We start from the raw sequence: 19159 nt of genomic DNA, 5'->3' as shown, positions 1-19159 counted from the left end.
AAATTTTTTAATATTCTGAATTTATTTTTTGCAAATTATTAATTATTTTAAAATAAGTGGTTGAACCGCAAACCGATTCGCAATAACCGTAAATTCGCAACCGCAATTGACGCGATTTACCGCAACCGTGCGGTTGCAGATTACAATTTTCTAAAACCGTTCTTCGCGGTTTGATTTGACTTTTACCCAAAACTGATCCAATCCGAACCGCGTATACCTCTAATTACGCCAAAAGCAAATAGGCAACGCCCTCTAATTGTCACCATTTTTAGGTACGAGTCTATCTACCCGTTGACATGTGATGATGTGAGATGTCTTTGTTTTCGCCAGTTTCACGTTTTAATTCCCGATTTTTTAATAAAATAATTATCATACATTTTACAATTATCGCATTAATCTCGTAATTGAGCGAAATTTCATGGATTCGACTTTAGAATCTGACATGTTGGAGGTCATTTTCAAGAAATAGTCATCGAAATTTTATGGGTTCAACCAGCAGAGCGAAATTTCATGAGTTCGACTTTTGTATGTCATTTTGGAGAAACAATCTGAGCGAAATTTTTTTGGTTTGAGTCTCATATTTGACATGCGGGAGCCCGGAGGTCATTCCCTTTTCAGTCTTTAAATGAGGCTTAAAGATTAATGAGATGGAAAATATTATGGGGTACAAAATTAGTTAATAAAATAGATACAAAATATCACGTGTCAGATTTTAATTAACTAAATATAACTGTTAGTTCACTCATGTCACATCATTTTGTAATTTTGTATGTGACTAGCATTGCTCTAACGAGATTCTAGTCGAATTCAATTTACGTTTAGACTAAATGTAACCGTCACCTCACTCATACCACCTCACTAATGCGCATTTACACTAATATTTAGTAATTTATATAAAGAGAGATATTCAATTATTTTTGGGACTAAGTCCTAGACGCGAATTTTATATAAATAGACAAGAATATGAGATCTCAAAAACAAAACCGATCAGTAATTGCATTTCCTCAGTACACTATATCATCTCCAGCCCCTGTTAGCTGTTCACTGGTCTAGAGTGCTTTCTATGTTACCACATTCTTGATCTCATCAAGCAACAACATGTTCCTAAACTCTACACAGAATCTATGCCAATGCCGCGCATTTTCGAGGCACAAACAATCGAAAAAATGGCAAAACTGATGCATTTTTACAAAACTGTTACATGTATTTACTAAAAACTCTGTGTTCTTTACATAAGCCTGCAGTAATCTGGACTAATCGTCATCTTCATCGTCTTCGTAGTTGAATGGTAGAGGTACTGATTTAAATGCACGGTATTTGCCTATATTGTTCAGGTGCTCGTTCTCCAACCTTAACAAAAGAATTGAAATCGTATTAGTATAAATTAAACCAAACGTATCCAGTATATCCCGTTTAGAACAGGGAGGGTAAGATGTACGAGAGCAAATGCCGCACATTTTCGAGGCACAAATGAATATATTGAAGTCATATCAGTACAAACGAAACCAAACATACTCAGTATATCCCGTTTAGAATAGGGAGGGTAAGATGTACGAGAGCCATAAACAAGTGAACAATTGTCAGTATAAATGTGAGTTATTATTTTACCTGAAGAAATTCCAAACACCTCGTCGAGTAATTTCTAAAATTGCTATAATCGCGATCATACTTTGTCTATGTAGAAACGAAACATTCAAGTCTAGAACCATTTGAATCCAAGAAAACCTCAGCAACACATTCAAAGCCTGCATTATAAGTCCGATAATTCGTTAATTTTTCAGAATTCAAGTTAAAAGGCAAAAATCAACACATAATCTTGAAAATTTTGTGCTTACAATGGCTGCAAAGTACACACTTTTGTAGGGGACGAGGAGTTTGTCTCTCAACCAAGGGTTAGTCGATTTTCGATTGAGAAGTCCCCAGTCGAAAACAATGTCCCAGTACGTCGCAACAACACCAGCAACTACAGAGGTAATCCAGGCTATTACATACCACTCAGTGCTGTCATTTTTGCTGTATGCTGTTCTTGTAACAAATGAAACAACTATCGAAAAATATTTCAGTGAGTTCCATCCTTGAACAGCATCTTTTTCCTCGAAGAATCGTCTCACACACTAGCAACAATGAACATGAAACGAAAAATGATCAACTTTTTTTATTTTTTATTTTTATCGTAGGGAACCCGCAGCCGCTACCTTTCGGATGCGCACTGGGTAAGTCATCAATGTTACTCGGACTCGGTTAGAAGTGTCCGACATGGATAAGTGTTCAAGTATCGGACTCGGCTACTTTTTGAAAAATATACATGTTTTTAGCCCAAAATAAGTGTCCAAGTCCGAGTGTCCATGTCCGAGTGTCGAGTGTCCGACACGGGTACTCGAAAGTCGAAGGTAAAATGAAGAGTCTGAGTGAGTAACATAGAGCGACATGCTCCGACTCAGAAGGCATAATCATAAATTCTCATCCTGTGATATTCGAACTTGTGACCAAGAGGATAGTTATCCCTTCTTTAACCAACTGAGCAAACCCTTGCGGGCAACTTTTTTTTTTTTGTAATTTACTGAACAACATACTGATATGATTTAGTTTAGTACCTGCAGCATTCGCCACCAAAATGGAATCGCGGCTAAAATGTAACTGAATGTGTTGTAAGCGTCGTTTCTGTTGCAGTTATGCTGCCTAAGTTTGTAGTCACCTGAACTGTAGTAGCAGATGTAAAACTCGACACTTCTGAAAGCCTGAACCTGGCTCGTAAGTTGATCACCCACGAAAAAATCCGAAAGCACAACCTGCACATTGCAATTGTGCCCCCTCATTAATGTTTGTCTAATGAATTCAGTTCGGGTAGCATTGAATTATTTTAGCAAATTCGTATCTTAATTTAACATCCTGACACTGCTCTAATACTGAGTATGTTTGGTTTGGTTAAGACGGACGTACCTTGTACAAAGGAGCAAGGAAAACGTGTATTACACACGTAAGAAAGAAGTAGCGACTAGAGCGATATATGATGTTGAATGGACAGATCAGTATAGCAAATGTAATCTGCAGATAAAAATTTAACACAATTAGTATATGATTAGATTGAAAACATTGATTAAATGGTTGAATATTAGCATCTTATTAGAATGATAAGTGAACTTACAATGAACAAAATTAGAGGAACAAGCTCAGTAAGTTGTTTGTAGTCATTAGTTTTGGGGTCCATTTCCATGTCAAGATTTGCATGAATGCTTGCTAATGCCAGCACAGAAAGACCGAAACTCACTAGCAGCACTTCTCGATAGCCTAATTCAGTTCCCGCCTTGAACCCGAATATGAACTGATAATTTATCTTGTACTTCTTCCAGAAATAGATGTTCCCAGCATAGAACAGCATGTGCAGAACAATGAACCCGAAAAAGCTGCAGAATTTATTCGGAAAAAATCTTAATTTTTTTTAAATGCCTGAAATATGCTTCACTTATAAAACTCGACAATCACACAGAGGCACACACCTGTATAGTGGAAACATGGTTTCCATGTACCGTCCACGACCTTCTTTCTCAAAAAGGTTTCGAGTTCGTATAGTCAGAATGAGGGAGAAGACAAGAGCTAATGTACATCCAGCAAAGAAACCTGAATTGATTTTTTAAAAGCATTAGAAATGTTCATATTCATGAAAGTCAATAACAAAATTTTAAATTTTTTAAACACACATCAATTAAGCCTTAAAATCGATATTAAGCTTTTGTTATCAGCTAGGTAACTCGAACTCTTCATTTTACTCTTGGCGGACACTAGACACTCGGACTTGAACACTTTTTTTAGGCTAGAAACATGTACTTGGACACGTGTCCATGTCGGATACTTCTAGCCGAGTCCGAGGAATATGGATTATCAGTAAACGAGTAATACTCACTCCTCTGCATTCTGCAGTTGCATATGTGGAATTATGGATAATTCTCGTAAATAACTAGCCGTGAAAAATAAATTATCGTTTGTCCTTAAATATTTGTTAATCAAAATTCCTTTTTAATCTGCATAAATTTAACAATTATACTATTTTTTTTTTTTTATCATAGGAAACCGGCAGCCGCTATCCTTCGGGTGCGCACTGGGTAAACCCCACGGACTCACGCAATAGCAACATTTATACTATTTAGGGAGGCTCGGAAGGGAATCAAGTAGCTTAATGTACCTAAAGAAGCAGATACTCTATGTTTTTCTCTTCTGGCTTTCGGTCTCAGTGTGCTAAGCCCTTTCTTCCTATTTGCATTAGCAAAATGCTTAATGAACGTCGCTTCAACTCTGTCCAGGAGCTTCGTGATTACCTGTCATACATTATTAATATATCGACAAAGCTTGATTAGTTTAAGACGATAAGTTACTGCAACCAGCATATATTCTCTGCTCAAGTTGCCGAAGATTAAATAAATAAAGATTCAGATTAAACAAGGCTTTACAGCCAATCTTTACTTGGTTAATCGTAAACAAAGAGTATAATTAAAATATTGCAGCCTTAAATTAGACTTAAGTTGAACTGGTTGATCCGTTGAATAAGGCAGGATACACATGCTATTGCACGAGTTTTGGAAAGCGTTTATTTATTGATATCTGCAGAAATTTAATTGAGTTAAGCCGAAAAAAGTCAAGTTGTTACCTCATCCGAGCTGCCTATGTAGGAGTTATCAACTGTTTTTAGGTAGGCCTTGGACGCACTTCTGGAAGTAATCTGCAGGTTCATCAGAATTCGACATTATAAGAAACGAATAATCTGAAACAAGATTTCCAACCTATACGCGTAGGCAGTGAAACATCCAACATCGATCAGAATGAGAGTATTTGAGTCCTTTATAAGGACAAGTTTATAACTAATGTATACCAAATTGCTAGCTCTTTTGGACTGACATATAAATCAGTTGCGTACCTTGTCATATTTTTTCATGATCTTCGAGAATGCTAAAATATTCAAGAAGCTGTTCACATTGATCATTAACAAAGATAAACACCATTAGGTAAACAGTTAACTAAAGATTGAAATTTTTATTAAATCAAATGAGTTGGATTGCACTTCATTACCTGTAGCTTTTGAGAAGCCTAAGCTTGTGATGAAACTCGATAAAGGCCTTTTTGAGTTGATCCTCGATCTTACTGAGGTTTTCTGTACTGAATTTCAAATCCGTCTGAATTGGAACGTTAAGGACGCCTTTGATAGTTGGAAGAGGCGTATCAGCCGCTTTGTTGAATGTCACACGGTTAAGTATCTCGAGTGAAGCTGGTCTACCAGTGATACTCACTTCCGGAACAACCTGGTTTGATGAATGCTTCTCTTCTTTAGAGTAATGATGAGTTGACGACGATGATTTTGATCTCGTCATCCTAATTGATTTATCTTCGTCAATTTGTTCCATGTGATCAGCAATCCGTTCTGCACATCAACAACTTATTAGTAATTTCAATTTGTTAGAGGATCCTCTCCAGGAGAACCAGTCGCTCTAAAACCTTAAGATGTTAGAGGAAGACCGTTTCCAGGATCTTATAAATCAGTACAACTCTAAAACGTTAAGATGTTAGAGGAAGGCCGTTTCCAGGATCATATAAATCAGTACAACTCTAAAACGTTAAGATGTTAGAGGAAGGCCGTTTCCAGGATCATATAAATCAGTACAACTCTAAAACGTTAAGATGTTAGAGGAAGACCGTTTCCAGGATCTTATAAATCAGTCGTTGTACTTACTGCTGTGCCTCCTCCCGAACGAAGAAACTGAAGCTGATAGAGCATTAGTAGAAGATGCAACATCTGAAACCAGATTATCCACATCAACAGCAGCTTCAAACCAAGCATGTTTCGGATCCTCAACTTTAATCCGAAAAGCAATCAAAGCATTCATTTGCTTATTCAATTCATCAGCCTCCTTCATAACCTCATCAACTTTAGCCTTATAAAACATATTAACTTTATTAAACTCCTCATCAAGTCTTTTGAAGTAGACAAGCTCATACTCTCCTCCATCCTCCGAAGCCCTAAGAAACGTGGTTTGATAGCCATCTTCTCCATCCGATCTCTTCACATTGTTCACTAGAATCGCCTGGCTTTCGAGGTCTTCGTGATGTTGGTGACTTGCACTTCTCAGAGAAATGCTTCTCTGTAATGAAGTTAGTCCACTGAAAGCTCTGTAGTGTGTTAAAGCTCGCGGTAGTCCCGGTGGATGAGCAGGTGGAGGCCTAGTTTTTTGTCGAAAATGTTGAATATCTTTCAGAAGATTCTTCAGAAATTCGTAATCCATGTATGCTTCTTGCCATTCCGGCACCATTTGTGACTTCAACTCTTTTCCGAACTTCATATCTCGCTACAAGAAAAACGGTCTTTTCCTGTGAAATACGAAAAAAAAGATAAGCGATCAAGAAAGATAAGTGGTTTGTGTAGGAAAGTTGCGTGTGAGAATGTCAGGAATGAAATGAGGATCACAGCAATATATAAGTGGACAGAGTAGACACGGATAAATAAACTAACCAACTAAACGAAACGTATCCGGTATATCTCGTTTATTGGAACAATTGACCAAAATGTCAGTTTTGAAAATAATGATCCAAAATATCACTTCATAACAGTACTTCGTCTTACATTTTGTTTTTTGATGCAAAAGTGTACCGTTTTGGTACTTTATATTTTTTAATTTTTTTATAATATGCAAAACGTTAGTTGAAGTAGTATTTTGGCTCAAAACGGTATATCATATAGCGTTTTGTACCAAAACGATACTTTATCTACCGTTTTATGCATAAAAAAAATTCAAAATGCCAAAACATTACACGAAGTAGTGTTTAGATCTTTTGCATAGACGTTACACAATATAATGATATTTAAAGCTATTTTTAACCCCAAATGATATTTAGGGTCACCACCCGATTTATTACGGGGTCTTTGGAGCAAATAATCTAACACCTATGCGTACGGCTGCCTAGCTAAGTCAAACCAGCGTTTTTTTAAATTTCACTCTGTGTTGAAGAACATGTTGTGTCTATTTTTGTGACCGGGGATAATGATATACACGCTGACATGAACACACGTACTTGCTCTTTCTTCTTTAGGTAACACATGATCTAAGCCTTAAGGTAATTGTTCCGTTCAATTCTAAACATTTTTATTTTGTTGGACGAATCTCTTAATTTCTATCCATCTTAAAAAATTAATAAAAATGGTAAAATTTTGTGGGATTTAGAATTGACAACATTCCCTATTCTATTCCACAACGCTCACTTTATATATAAAAAATTGATTGGTCTCATCATTACTGTACACAATTATCTTACGTTTCTTTAATAAATTAGATTTTAATATTAATATGTGTGCCTAAATTATTCAAATAAAACTCAATAGGACGGAGAAAGTATCTAACGTCTTATTACGATAAGACCTTTTGATCAATCTTGTAGGTGATCAGTTTTCGATCCATATTTGTGTATAAATTATCATAAATAAGATTATAGTTCAAATCTTAAAATTTTATTTCTTATCATCGGTTATCACAGATTTTAGTTTTAATTATTGCTCATCATGAGATTTTTATGAAAGCTGATATTATTAATTGAATTTCTTTTTCATCGATTTTTTACAATTTTTAGAACACTAACAAATAATTCATCGATTTTTAGAACACTGAGGCGGGGCTTATCTATCGTAAGATGGGGCACACTTTCCAAGATGACCTAAGGCAAAAATTGGATGAAATGGGAATGGCATTAATTTGTTTCATGTTACTCCCTCCGTCCCTAAAAATGTTTTCTCTTTGTGTTGGACAGGTTTGCCAATGCACATTTTTGATCGTTAATATCTTTAAATTCGTATTAGTATTAAATATAAAAATTTTACTGTATTAAAGTACTGATAAATACGAATCCAACGAGATCACTCATGACTATGTTTGATATTATAGATTAGACGTAAATTAGTAGTCAATCGCTTACTGTGAACAGTACCGAAAGTCAATATATGAACATCATTTTGGACGGAGGGAGTTGTAGTTATTAGGTGGGGGAAATTAGTAGGAACTTAAATTAGTTGGGCCCTCCATTCATATTTCACAAGTCTTTAATAAGGCAATGCAAATTATGCAATAGAAAGTCAATTAACCATTTCTTTATTTTAGTATATTATTAAAAAGATCTAAAATGATATGTGATTGAAAAGCATATCAACCAAATGATACGTAAGAACGTCACCACTTACATATTAGCCACACATATATAAGGACATCTAAAGAAAAACACGCACTTTTATTGGAGAAAATAATTAACCCTGGCCTATTGTTAGTTTGAGAAAGACAGTCAACATTTCACATAATACATGCCCTACATGCATTATGTATCTGAAGGTTCTTTTCTTTAGTCACCATTTTAATCAATTTTTGTTTCACACGCCGGAATCAGAATTTCAAAATAGTTATTTGAAGTATAATTTGTTCTGTCCGCAAAAATTGGTTCAGTTGGTTAAAAAGATGATAACTATCTTTTTTATCACGGATTCGAATCCCACAATAGGGGTATTTATAATTATGTCTCCTGAGCAGTGTTCTAAAAATCCCCGATTTTTTTAAAAATCCCCGATTGATCCTTAAAAATATTTAGCCGATCTGTTTTTTGAAATCCGAATAATATTTTTAAATTATATATTTCATAATAAATAAGGTAAATATATTAAATATTATTAAAATATTTAAATATATCCGATTTTTGTTCCGATTAATCCCTCCGATTAATCCCCGATTTACCGATTAATCTCTAATTGGTACCTAAACCAATTAGTACCTATTACCGATTTTTACAACCATGTTCCTGAGTCAGAATCTGTCGCTTAAATACGATTTACCTTAATTCTGCGGGTTACCTACAATAAAAAAAAGTATAATATGTTCTTGTTAACTTTGTAAGTTCGGATAGACTTTCAATCACTTTTTTTTTTAATATTTTCATCTCAAAATATAAATTTCATAAAATAACTTCAACACCAACCAGTATTTATTTACGGTATATGATTTTCATGATACATATAAAAATAGTCCCAATATTAACACTCAAAAATAATAGTATACGGTATACTGCAAAAATCGTTCACAGCAACTAATTGATAAGTGTTCAAAAACTTTAGATAACCTTTACAAGAACATAATAAGCAATTTCTTTGATGTTTCCATATCATGCAATAGAATAGAATATTGATTGGCCTTTGCTTAACGAATAAAGCGCCAAATAATGAACTGACTAAAGTAACATTCACTTGTTTTTTGATCAAGACAGGAGCAGTTACTTTATACACAAACAAATGTGGGTGGGGGCTAGCAGCCAACAATAAGAAATTCATGTACTCTTCTATTTTTTCGGGAGTCCGCTTGATTTTTCCGCACTCATTTTAAGTATTTTGAACTGATTATATAGTTAAAATAATAATTTTTAAAATTTTCTTTCTAAATATAAATATATAATTCATACTAGAGAATTTACTAAAAATACTCACTTTTTTAAGTTTTTTTGCGATTTTACTATTTTCTGATTTTTTTTTGCAAAAATACGGAATAAACCAAAATCAACCAGATATGCTACTAGTTGAATAAAGTTTTTTTTGGTTGATTTAAGGTTGCATTTAGTTGAAGAAACTCGTCAAAGATTGCATGCAGTTGATTCCGTTTACCAAAAAACCGTATTTTTGCAAAAAAAAAATTGAAAAATAGTTTTTTTGCAAATTAAAAAGTATTTTTGCAATTTTTTAAAAAAATGATAGTATTTTTGCAAAAATATTTTTAGACTTGGGTATTTTTCAAAAAAGCCCTTCATACTATTATTTACAAAAAAAATAATTAAAAATGATACTCCCTCGTCCCTCCCAAATGTTTACATTTGGGTTGAGCACGGAGTTTAAGAAAAATGATAAAGTAGTGGAGGAAAGTTAAAAAAGTAAGTAAAGTAATGGATGCGGTTATTTTAAAAATTATAAAAAAAATTACTATTTGTGGAAAAATTTTAAAGGTATACAATTGGTATAAACATTCCAAAAAGGAAAGTGTAAACAAATGGGAGAGATATAGAGAGTAATTTTTATTATACCTTCAATGCATCCTGAGATATGGACAGAAAAGTCGAGAAACAGTTCAAACGAAGCAGAAAGAGAAAGAGTACTACATTTATCAACCTTTTATCTGCTCCCACTAAAAAATGAAAATCAAATCATGACAGCTTGAATGTAAAATAAATAGAATAATTATGAAGACTAGTTACTTAAATTGACCCCTTGAGTCTTTCATTTAGTTGATGCGGTTTTAATAAAAATCAAATGTTTCACACCTAACTAATTGTTGTTTTTATTCCTACTTTGAGCCAATGGGGTTTAAGAGTCTATTTTATTCTGCCATAAACTTGGAATCACTTTATATCCGCATATACCCAAATGGTCCTCTCTCTTTTTCTTTTCTTCTGCTAACCGTTCAATCACGTTGGGGAAAGCAAAGCATTTTAAAAGAATGAACTTTTCGCAGTTTACTCCTTTTAACGTTGGGCTATTTTTGTTTTGATCACTTACTCCTTACTCCCGAGTTTGAAATAAAAAAGAAAAGTAAGTACAAATCATCCTCTCTGATCCCTCGTCTAGGAATTACTACACCAACATTCGAGGCATTTAAACATATTGAATAGGAGACTGTCGTGACACAAAACATCATCCATTAAACCCATTTTTCTGAAAACCCCATAACACGCATCTCGCCCTGTAGATACCCCCAACTCAACGTTTGAGTCATTTAAACATATAGAATATGAGACTGTCGTGACACAAAGTATCATCCATTGAACCCATTTTCCTCAAAATCCCATAACATGCATCCCGCCCTGTAGATACCCCCAACTCATACGATCATACACGTTACTGACATATAATTGTAAGGCCACTTCCCCCCACTTCCATTATTCTTCCTTTCATGTGATTTAAAAGCTCAAAAGCTAATATAACATTATTCGTGATGCATTTGGGCAGGCTAGCTTGCATTGCAATCCTAGCCAAATCAGATAAAAAGGATGCTCAAAAATATGTATTAGAAATAGCATCTTCTATTTGTGTGTCTTTGAACCCATCTTTTGTGTCTATATTAACATATATCCCACTTTTTTTTCCTTTCTTCAACATTTTTCCCATCTGGTTCCTACAACTCAGACCCATCTATGTAATTTAAATTCCCTCCTTTTTCCGTATGAGTTGTTGTTTGACAATGATTAGCTACAGTCAACTGGTTTCCTCTTGAAATTATGTCATATCCCTACAAACTCTCTTTTGAATAACCACATTTCCTTGATTATGTTGTTATCCTTCCAAAAATTCAGCTCGATTGTTATCCCTTCCTAACTAAGTTTCCCGTACTGAATCTCCATCATCCCTGAGCCACTTGCTCTGCCCCTGTCCGACCACTCTACACGGCGGTGCACGTAACCAACCCCCTCATTCTTTAGTGTCATTGCCACTTCTTTAATAAATGAACCTCTTATAAAACCTTTATGCGTGTGTCACCATCCCACAAGTGAAACAAAAATCTCCTAACCTCTCATATTTACACAGGATAATAAATTATGTCCCATTCTTTTTCATGATTTTCTTCTTTTTTTTAGGAGTTTTCTAACATCCAACCTGATTTAATTCGCATACATTCCCTTCATATGCTATTATTATTTTTAGTATCGTACTCTAAAAACTTAGCAAAGAAATTACCCAATTGTTTTCCTACCATCTTCGACATTAACCCTATTGGTAGTTCATGAATTTGAATCCATAGATTCAGATGTCCAAGCGGAACTGTTTGAGGTTTTTCACTAATCGGAATTGTGCTAATGATTAACATGGCATTACCAACGACCATGGGCCGCCATTGATAACCTAATTAAGGTTTTCCTTGTGATATAATTGAAACAAGAAAATGTCGGGTTCGATTTCCTTGATGTTGATTCCCATTACCGATTTCCACACATCCGCCATTTTAGACTTCATAGCCCTTACATTGACGCTCTTCTTTGTCAGAAAAGGACCAACTGAACACAGTTCATGTTAGGGATTCGAGGCACATAAAACCCAATGAAAAATAAAAATTTGAATCCCTACCGCAGGATCTATGTATAATGACTGGATAATTATAGAGAATAGGATCATGTACCTTGATAAAGCTTTCCGTATAATTGTAATGGAAGTTATGATCTTGATGAATCACAGCATCCCTCCTTGCGAAGATCTGCTCTCCAAGGTATCCACACGAACGTCTGATCGGCCAACCATCACTGGAGCCGGTACTAGCCGATTTGGTTGCCTCTCCCCCCCCCTCTCTCTCTCGCTCTCTCTCTCTCCCCCCCACTCTCTCTCTCTTTCTCCCTAGCCTCTCTAAGATGTAGAGTTACTAGGTTTTTTCTCAAAAATATAATGTGACTAGTAACCGTTAAAATATACATCTTAATGTATATATAGGGGAGAGAGATTAAGGCCTAACCCTAAACCTAATGGGATTCTGAAAAAACGACCCATTCTGATTTCAGGTTTATATTACTATTAAATTCGAATTCTAATATAATTAATCAAGTCTCACTTAATTAATTTAATAATTAAATTTGAATTAATAATAATTAAATATTTAAATTCATAATTTAAATAACACTCCGTTTTAGACGTTCTTTGTATGTGATCCTTTAGGTTGTTATTACATTGACAATATTTTTTTTTCTAATAATAAAAATATAAACTATGAGTGGTATCTAGTAATACATCATTGCTACCCAAGTAATAATAATAATTGGTGATTCAATTAAATCTTTCGTGAATAATGTACAATGTAATATAATCCCATTAGCCTTATATTATAGATCAAAATCGAGGCATGCATTGTGTCATCCTATGTTAACATTTAATCTTTGTTTCTTTGATCAATGAGTAAACTATTGAACAAATCAGTATATGAGCACAACCATGCATTTTATAGTCTTACTCAATCAAGAGGTCAATAATACCAATCCTTTAATATAGGAGGGCTAAATACCATCTAGATCATTCATATTTCTCATACGATTCATAATATACCCAATGTCTACTTTTATTATTACTCGGTCAAGGATAACTTTCAATAGTATCAAAGTATAATAATTCTCGTATAAAAATATAATGACTTCGGGTCTAAAGACCAATATATCATTATCACTGTGAGATTAACTTATGACACTATAAACATGTAGTATCTCACAACGGGTCAATCCAGCACCACGTATCTAATACATGTGTCTGCGTTTTGATTTAGTATCACCATACCTCTGATCAATGAGATGTGATCATCAGTCAAAAACACACTAGTCTCAACGTATTTATTATCGTCCCTTAACAATAATACTTGACTAGAGATCTTTAGGAATATCAATACTATTCACATAATCTCATTTCTAAGTCACTTACTTAGAGATATAGATTTATATATCATATTCCGAGGACATTTATTAATCTAACATTTTATCACATAAAATAAAGATATAATAAATTACTAAAGAATAATCCATAGAATCATAATTAATAATCCAAATGTCTCATAACATAAACATAATAGTGTTGTCTCTAGGGCACACACACACACTAACAGTTCATACTTACTCACATCCTCTCCAACATCTCCCTTGAATATGAATTTTTGATTTTCCTCATTTTCGATGTCTAATCCTGCCATCTACTGATTAATATCTCGATACCTCGTGTTATAAAAGAAAGGGTATTTATGTCAATTCACTGAAGGAGGGAAATTGATTTCAATTTTTGAACAACTCTCAAAATGAACAGAGCGGGAGATTATGTTTTGCTTGTTTCTTGTTACATTACTATTTGTATAAATACAAAATGTGGTTAAACTTAGCAATTTAGAAATAAAATGAATTGTTCTTAGTTCTCATCTCTCTCTCTCCCCCTCTCATTTCTCTCTTATCTCTCAACTCTATTAATCTCTCTTGATAAATATCTCTCGATCTATCCGAATTGTACTCATTAGTTAGTAGATGTTGTTTAACCTTTATCATTGGTATCAGGGTTGTACGATTCACAGGTTAATAGATCGAAAACGAAGAACAAATTAGGGATTGTACCCTGGCTAGAATGAGAAAAGCTTCAATAATGGAAGAACACGTCAAGGTAATGGATAAGAAGCTAGAATCGTACAACCAAAGACAAGATGTGCAAAATAAGCGAGTGGAGGATACTTTGGTAAGATTGATGCAGTCAATTGATGAGGTAAAATCTCAATTGAAAGGAGCAAACACTTTTCAGAATAATGGAAAAACTCATAATCGAGAACAAAATTTGATTCATGGATATGAAGTAGGTACCAATCGATCCTTTAAGTTTACTCAAAATCTTGATTTTCCAAAATTTGATGGTGGTAATCCTGCGATTTTGATAAAAAAGTGCAATATTTATTTTGAGTTTTGTAAGATTGCTAATGATCAAAAAGTTGATTTGGCCCACTATACATGATTGATAAGGCAGGAACTTGGATTACTAGTTATCTTGCTGCAAGGAGAATGGTAGAATGAGATGATTTTATTATTGATTTGTTTGTTAGGTTCAGGGATAATAGTGCTAGTAAGATAGTTGAACAATTTAATAAAATGTAACAACATGGAAAGTTAAAGGATTATATTGATGATTTTGAAAATGTCAAGTCACTCATGTTGCAACATAATCACGTGTTACCAGATGCTTATATCTTAAATAGCTTTGTAGGTATATTGAAGGCTATTGTTTATAAACCTTTTGTTAAGGCCTTTAAACCAACTAATATAACTGAAGCAATATATTATGCAAGGTTGAAGGAATAATCATTTGTTGTGTCATATAGAGTTATTAAGCCCTTTACTTCAACTATCCAAGCCAAACCTTTCCAATCCATGCAATTGCTGGAGAACACTGCACCACCCTTTGTTACCAACTCCACAAACCAAGCTAGCTTAGAATTTTGTATAAGGAACTAATAGGAATTTTAGGTTTATTCTTGTTGATGTGAGGGCACAAAAAATTGCTAAAGGCCTGTGTTACTATTGTGATCAGACTTATGAGAGAGGTCACACATATTAATTCAAAGAACCTCAACTGTTTTATAGTCAAGGTACCAGGAGAGTCAGCAAGTACTGATATATAGAAAAAGTAGATGAACATCCAGAAGGAAACTTTTATGAAATTATAGATGATGATGAACCTTGCATACTAGAAAATTTATTGACAGGGAACCAGAACTTTCAGACTATGAGAGTGAAGGGAAATGTTGTTGAAAAAATAGTGCATATATCGGTGGATTCAGGAAGCACTCATAATTTTCTGGATATTAATTTTGCAAAGCAGTTGGGGTGTGCAATGGAAGAAGTAACAGCTTGGGAAATAACAGTTGTAGATGACAATCATGTTGTTTGTAACATGTCTGTAAGAAATTTTGTTGGTCTGTGGGGGTAAGGAGTTCAAAGCAAAAGTTATGTTAATTTCTCTTGGCAGTTGTGACATGATTTTGGGTTATTCAATGGTTGTCAACTTTAGGACCAGTTTACTAGAATTTTCAAAAAATGAAAATAGACTTTATCATCAATGATGAGCCAATCTCATTAAAAGGGGTTCCTTATAAGAAAATCAAGGTGCTTGAGGGACAACCATCTCTCAAGATGATACAAAAAGGCTACACATTGCTGCTTCATTTAGGTTAAAACATTGTCTTCAATGCTATGGTCAAACACTGAGTTGGAAGTTGATGCAAAAGTGCAAACTACAGAGGAGTGTGCAGAGTTAAAGAATTTAAAAGAGAGATATGCTACTGTATTTGCTGAACCTAAGGATTTATCACCTAAAAGAGGAGCATTTGATCATAAATCCCTTTGAAAGAAGGTGATAATCCAGTGTATATAAGGCCATATAGACATCTTTTGAAACAGAGAGACATTATTGAGCAGCTCATTCAGGAAATGTTGGAGAGAGGGATTATACAAGATAGCTCTTCACCTTTTGCTTCTCAAGTTGTTCTAGTGGGCAAGAAAGATGGAAATTGGAAATTATGTATTGACTACAGAGAGCTCAACGGGAAAACTATCAAAGATAAGTTCCATATCCCTGTTATTGATGAGCTCATTGATGAGTTGTCTGGTGCAACAGTCTTTACTAAACTAGATTTAAGAACAGGATGTCATCAATTAAGGCTACATCCACATGATATTTTTAAAACTGCATTCAAAATACACACTAAGTACTATAAATTTTTGGTCATGTCTTTTGGCTTAACCAATGCTCCTGCATCATTTTAAGGATGGATGAATGCAGTGTTTAGACCTCTTCTCAGGAAATGTGTTTTGGTATTTTTTGATAATGTGTTAGTCTATAGTAAAAATCTTATGGATCATTGGGGTCATTTGGAGGCAATTTTGAAATTGATGAGCCAGAATCATATGATATTAAGCTTAGTAAATGTCTCTTTGATGTTAGTAAGATTGAGTATTGAGGAAATTTTATTTCAACAAATGGAGTTGAGACTGATCCCAATAAACTCTCTGCAATTAGTAGCTGGTAGATTCCTAGTATTGTGAAAGAGTTGAGCGGGTTTTTAGGATTCGCAGGATATTACAGGAAGTTTGTTACAAACTATGCTTAAATCAGTAAGCTTTTGACTGATTTGTTAAAAATTGGAGCATTCCAGTGGTCTACAGAAGCACAATGTGCTTTTGAAAATCTTAGATTGGCACAATTGCTCCTGTTTTAGTTGTTCCAGATTTTGAAGAACCATTTATCATAGAAACTGATACGTCTAAGGGATGGATTAGTGTTGTTTTAATACAAAAGGTCATCCTTTAGCATTTATTAGTAGATCATTAGGACCTAAGTGGCAGAAATTATCAGTTTATGAGAAAGAGCTAGTATCAATAGTTTTTTCAGTTCAAAAATGGGTGCAATACTTGTTTGGTGGACACTTTATTATCAATACTGATAAAAAAAGTTTAAAATGGCTATTGCAACAAAAAATGTCAACTCCTTTCCAACAATTCTGGTTATCTAAACTTCTTATTTTTGACTATGATATTCAATACAAGAGTGGCAAAGAAGATGTAACAATTGATGTTTTATCAAGAGCAAAGGGATATGAGATCTTGTGTTTAGCCATTTTGTGGTTACTTCTAACTTAAAAGATCTGATTAAAGACAGCTATATAAGGGATACTTGGGTTGAAGGTATTTTATACTCTCTTCGGATGAATCAGAATAAATAACATATCTTTGAATGGGTTGAAGGTATTTGAGGTGTTTGTGAAGTGACAATGAGAAGGATTGGTCTTCTTGGTTAGCCTTATCTGAATGGTGGTATAATACACATTTTCAGACTTCCATTATCATGACACCTTATGAATTAGTGTATGGTCATCCTCCACCACTTCATTTTCCTTACTTGCCCTGTGAAGTTATGAATCCAGAAGTTGACAGAGGTCTGCAGAGACGATAACATGTTTTAGTTCATCTTAAGGTGTAGTTGCAAAAATCTCAACAAAGGATGAATGCTCAGGCCGATAAGCATAGATCTGACAGGAATTTCACTGTTGGTGCTTGAGTTTGGTTGAAACTTCAACCTTATAGACAACATCCAGTTTAATATAGAAGTAATCATAAGCTGGCTGTCAGGTTTTATGGTTCATTTCAGGTGGTAACTGTGATTGTCAAAGTTGCATATAGACTCAAACTGCCAAGCTCTGTCGGAATTCATGATGTTTTTCATGTTCTCAGCTTAAAGCTTTTCATGGGAAGGTTCCTTTGGTTGCTACTCTACCCACCTCAGTCTCTCAACCTCAGCTTGTCACTGACAAGCTTCCTAGAGCTGTTATTGATAGGCGAATTCAGAAGGTCCTTAATGTGGCTCAAGTTCAATATTTAGTACAATGGCACGACTTACCAGACTCTGAAGCAACTTGGGAGGATGCTGCTGTTTTTGTTCAACAATTTCCTACTTCCGTTACCTAGTATGTTATGACTTCAGGACAAGTCTTGAAGGAGTAGGGAGTTATATTATACGAGAAAGGGTATTTCTATCCATTCACTGAAGGAGTGAAATTGATTTCAATTTTTGAACTACTGTCAAATTGAACAGAGCGGGAAATTATGTTTTGCTTATTTCTTGTTACATTACGATTTGTAAAAATACAGAATTGTGGTGAAACTTAGCAATTAAGAAATGAAAAGAATTGTTCTTAGATCTCATATCCCCCCTCTCTCTCATATCTCTCTTATCTCTTAAATCTGTTATTTTTTTTGATAATTCTCTCTCGATCTATCTGAATTGTACTCAGAGACTTGGAGAGAAATTGTTATTGTGACACGGTCAGAATTAACAAATTTTTAACATATTTGGATAAATAAAATTAACCTCGGACTAGAGTGACGTAGTAACATCTAAACTACTTGAAAATTATAAGGTCTGAGTTCGGTGAACTAACGCATTATATTCAGATATTTATATTATAGATTCAACTAAAAGTAAATAGTTTAAAATATCATCAAACATATATTATTATATTTTATTATGTTGTATTTTTTTTACTAACAAAAAATGTATTGAAACATCTATACTATATTATTATAAGCGAAACATGGTTTCGTTTGGTCGGTTGATTAACACCTTCCAAAAAAAATTAGTAATACCTTCCAAAATATTAGACCCATTATTTACATTATTTATTGAAAAAACTAATTATGTATTCAACACGTACACAAACTCTATTAAAAATCCAGTATCCTACTTCAATCATAAGTCATGCCCCACCCTCAAACAACACCTCGGGCATATATATAACAGATTTATTTAGACCGGTCTATAGTATATTTACTGAAGGGCAATGTTTATTTTAAAGTCAATGTACTATTTTAATTATTTAACTAAATTTAGTAATTTAAATTTTAATATAACAAAATTAATTAAAAATTAAGAAAAATCTATATCAAATCATCCATATACACCAATATATCATGTCAAGATAGGGGAACTTTTTAACATTTTAACTATCTAAAATTAGAATCCATAAATAACATAATATACAAAATATTAACTTCATTAATTTCAATAATACGTCTTTATTATATTTTGTTTATTATCTTTTATAACTTACTT

The 19159-nt window shown here is 33.9% G+C and overlaps 1 protein-coding gene across 1 annotated transcript; it reads right to left on the bottom strand.

The window, feature by feature from the left end:
- Positions 1–964: 964 nt before the first annotated feature.
- On the bottom strand, positions 965–6443 carry LOC141659609 (phosphate transporter PHO1 homolog 3-like). The gene is made up of 12 exons (XM_074466572.1): positions 5720–6443; positions 5062–5410; positions 4910–4958; positions 4643–4714; positions 4181–4313; positions 3498–3618; positions 3146–3404; positions 2941–3045; positions 2595–2789; positions 1836–2114; positions 1609–1745; positions 965–1350 (listed from the first exon to the last, which is right to left on the bottom strand). Exons 1-12 carry the CDS (start codon positions 6324–6326, stop codon positions 1254–1256), a joined length of 2403 nt encoding a protein of 800 aa, XP_074322673.1. The 5' UTR covers positions 6327–6443; the 3' UTR covers positions 965–1253.
- Between the last annotated feature and the right edge of the window lie 12716 nt (positions 6444–19159).

The sequence above is a fragment of the Apium graveolens genome, chromosome 5, assembly GCF_009905375.1.
Source record: "Apium graveolens cultivar Ventura chromosome 5, ASM990537v1, whole genome shotgun sequence".
Classification (NCBI taxonomy): domain Eukaryota; kingdom Viridiplantae; phylum Streptophyta; class Magnoliopsida; order Apiales; family Apiaceae; genus Apium; species Apium graveolens.
The sequence above is the reverse complement of the archived record's forward strand: the minus strand, read 5'-3'. Positions and strand labels throughout refer to the sequence as shown.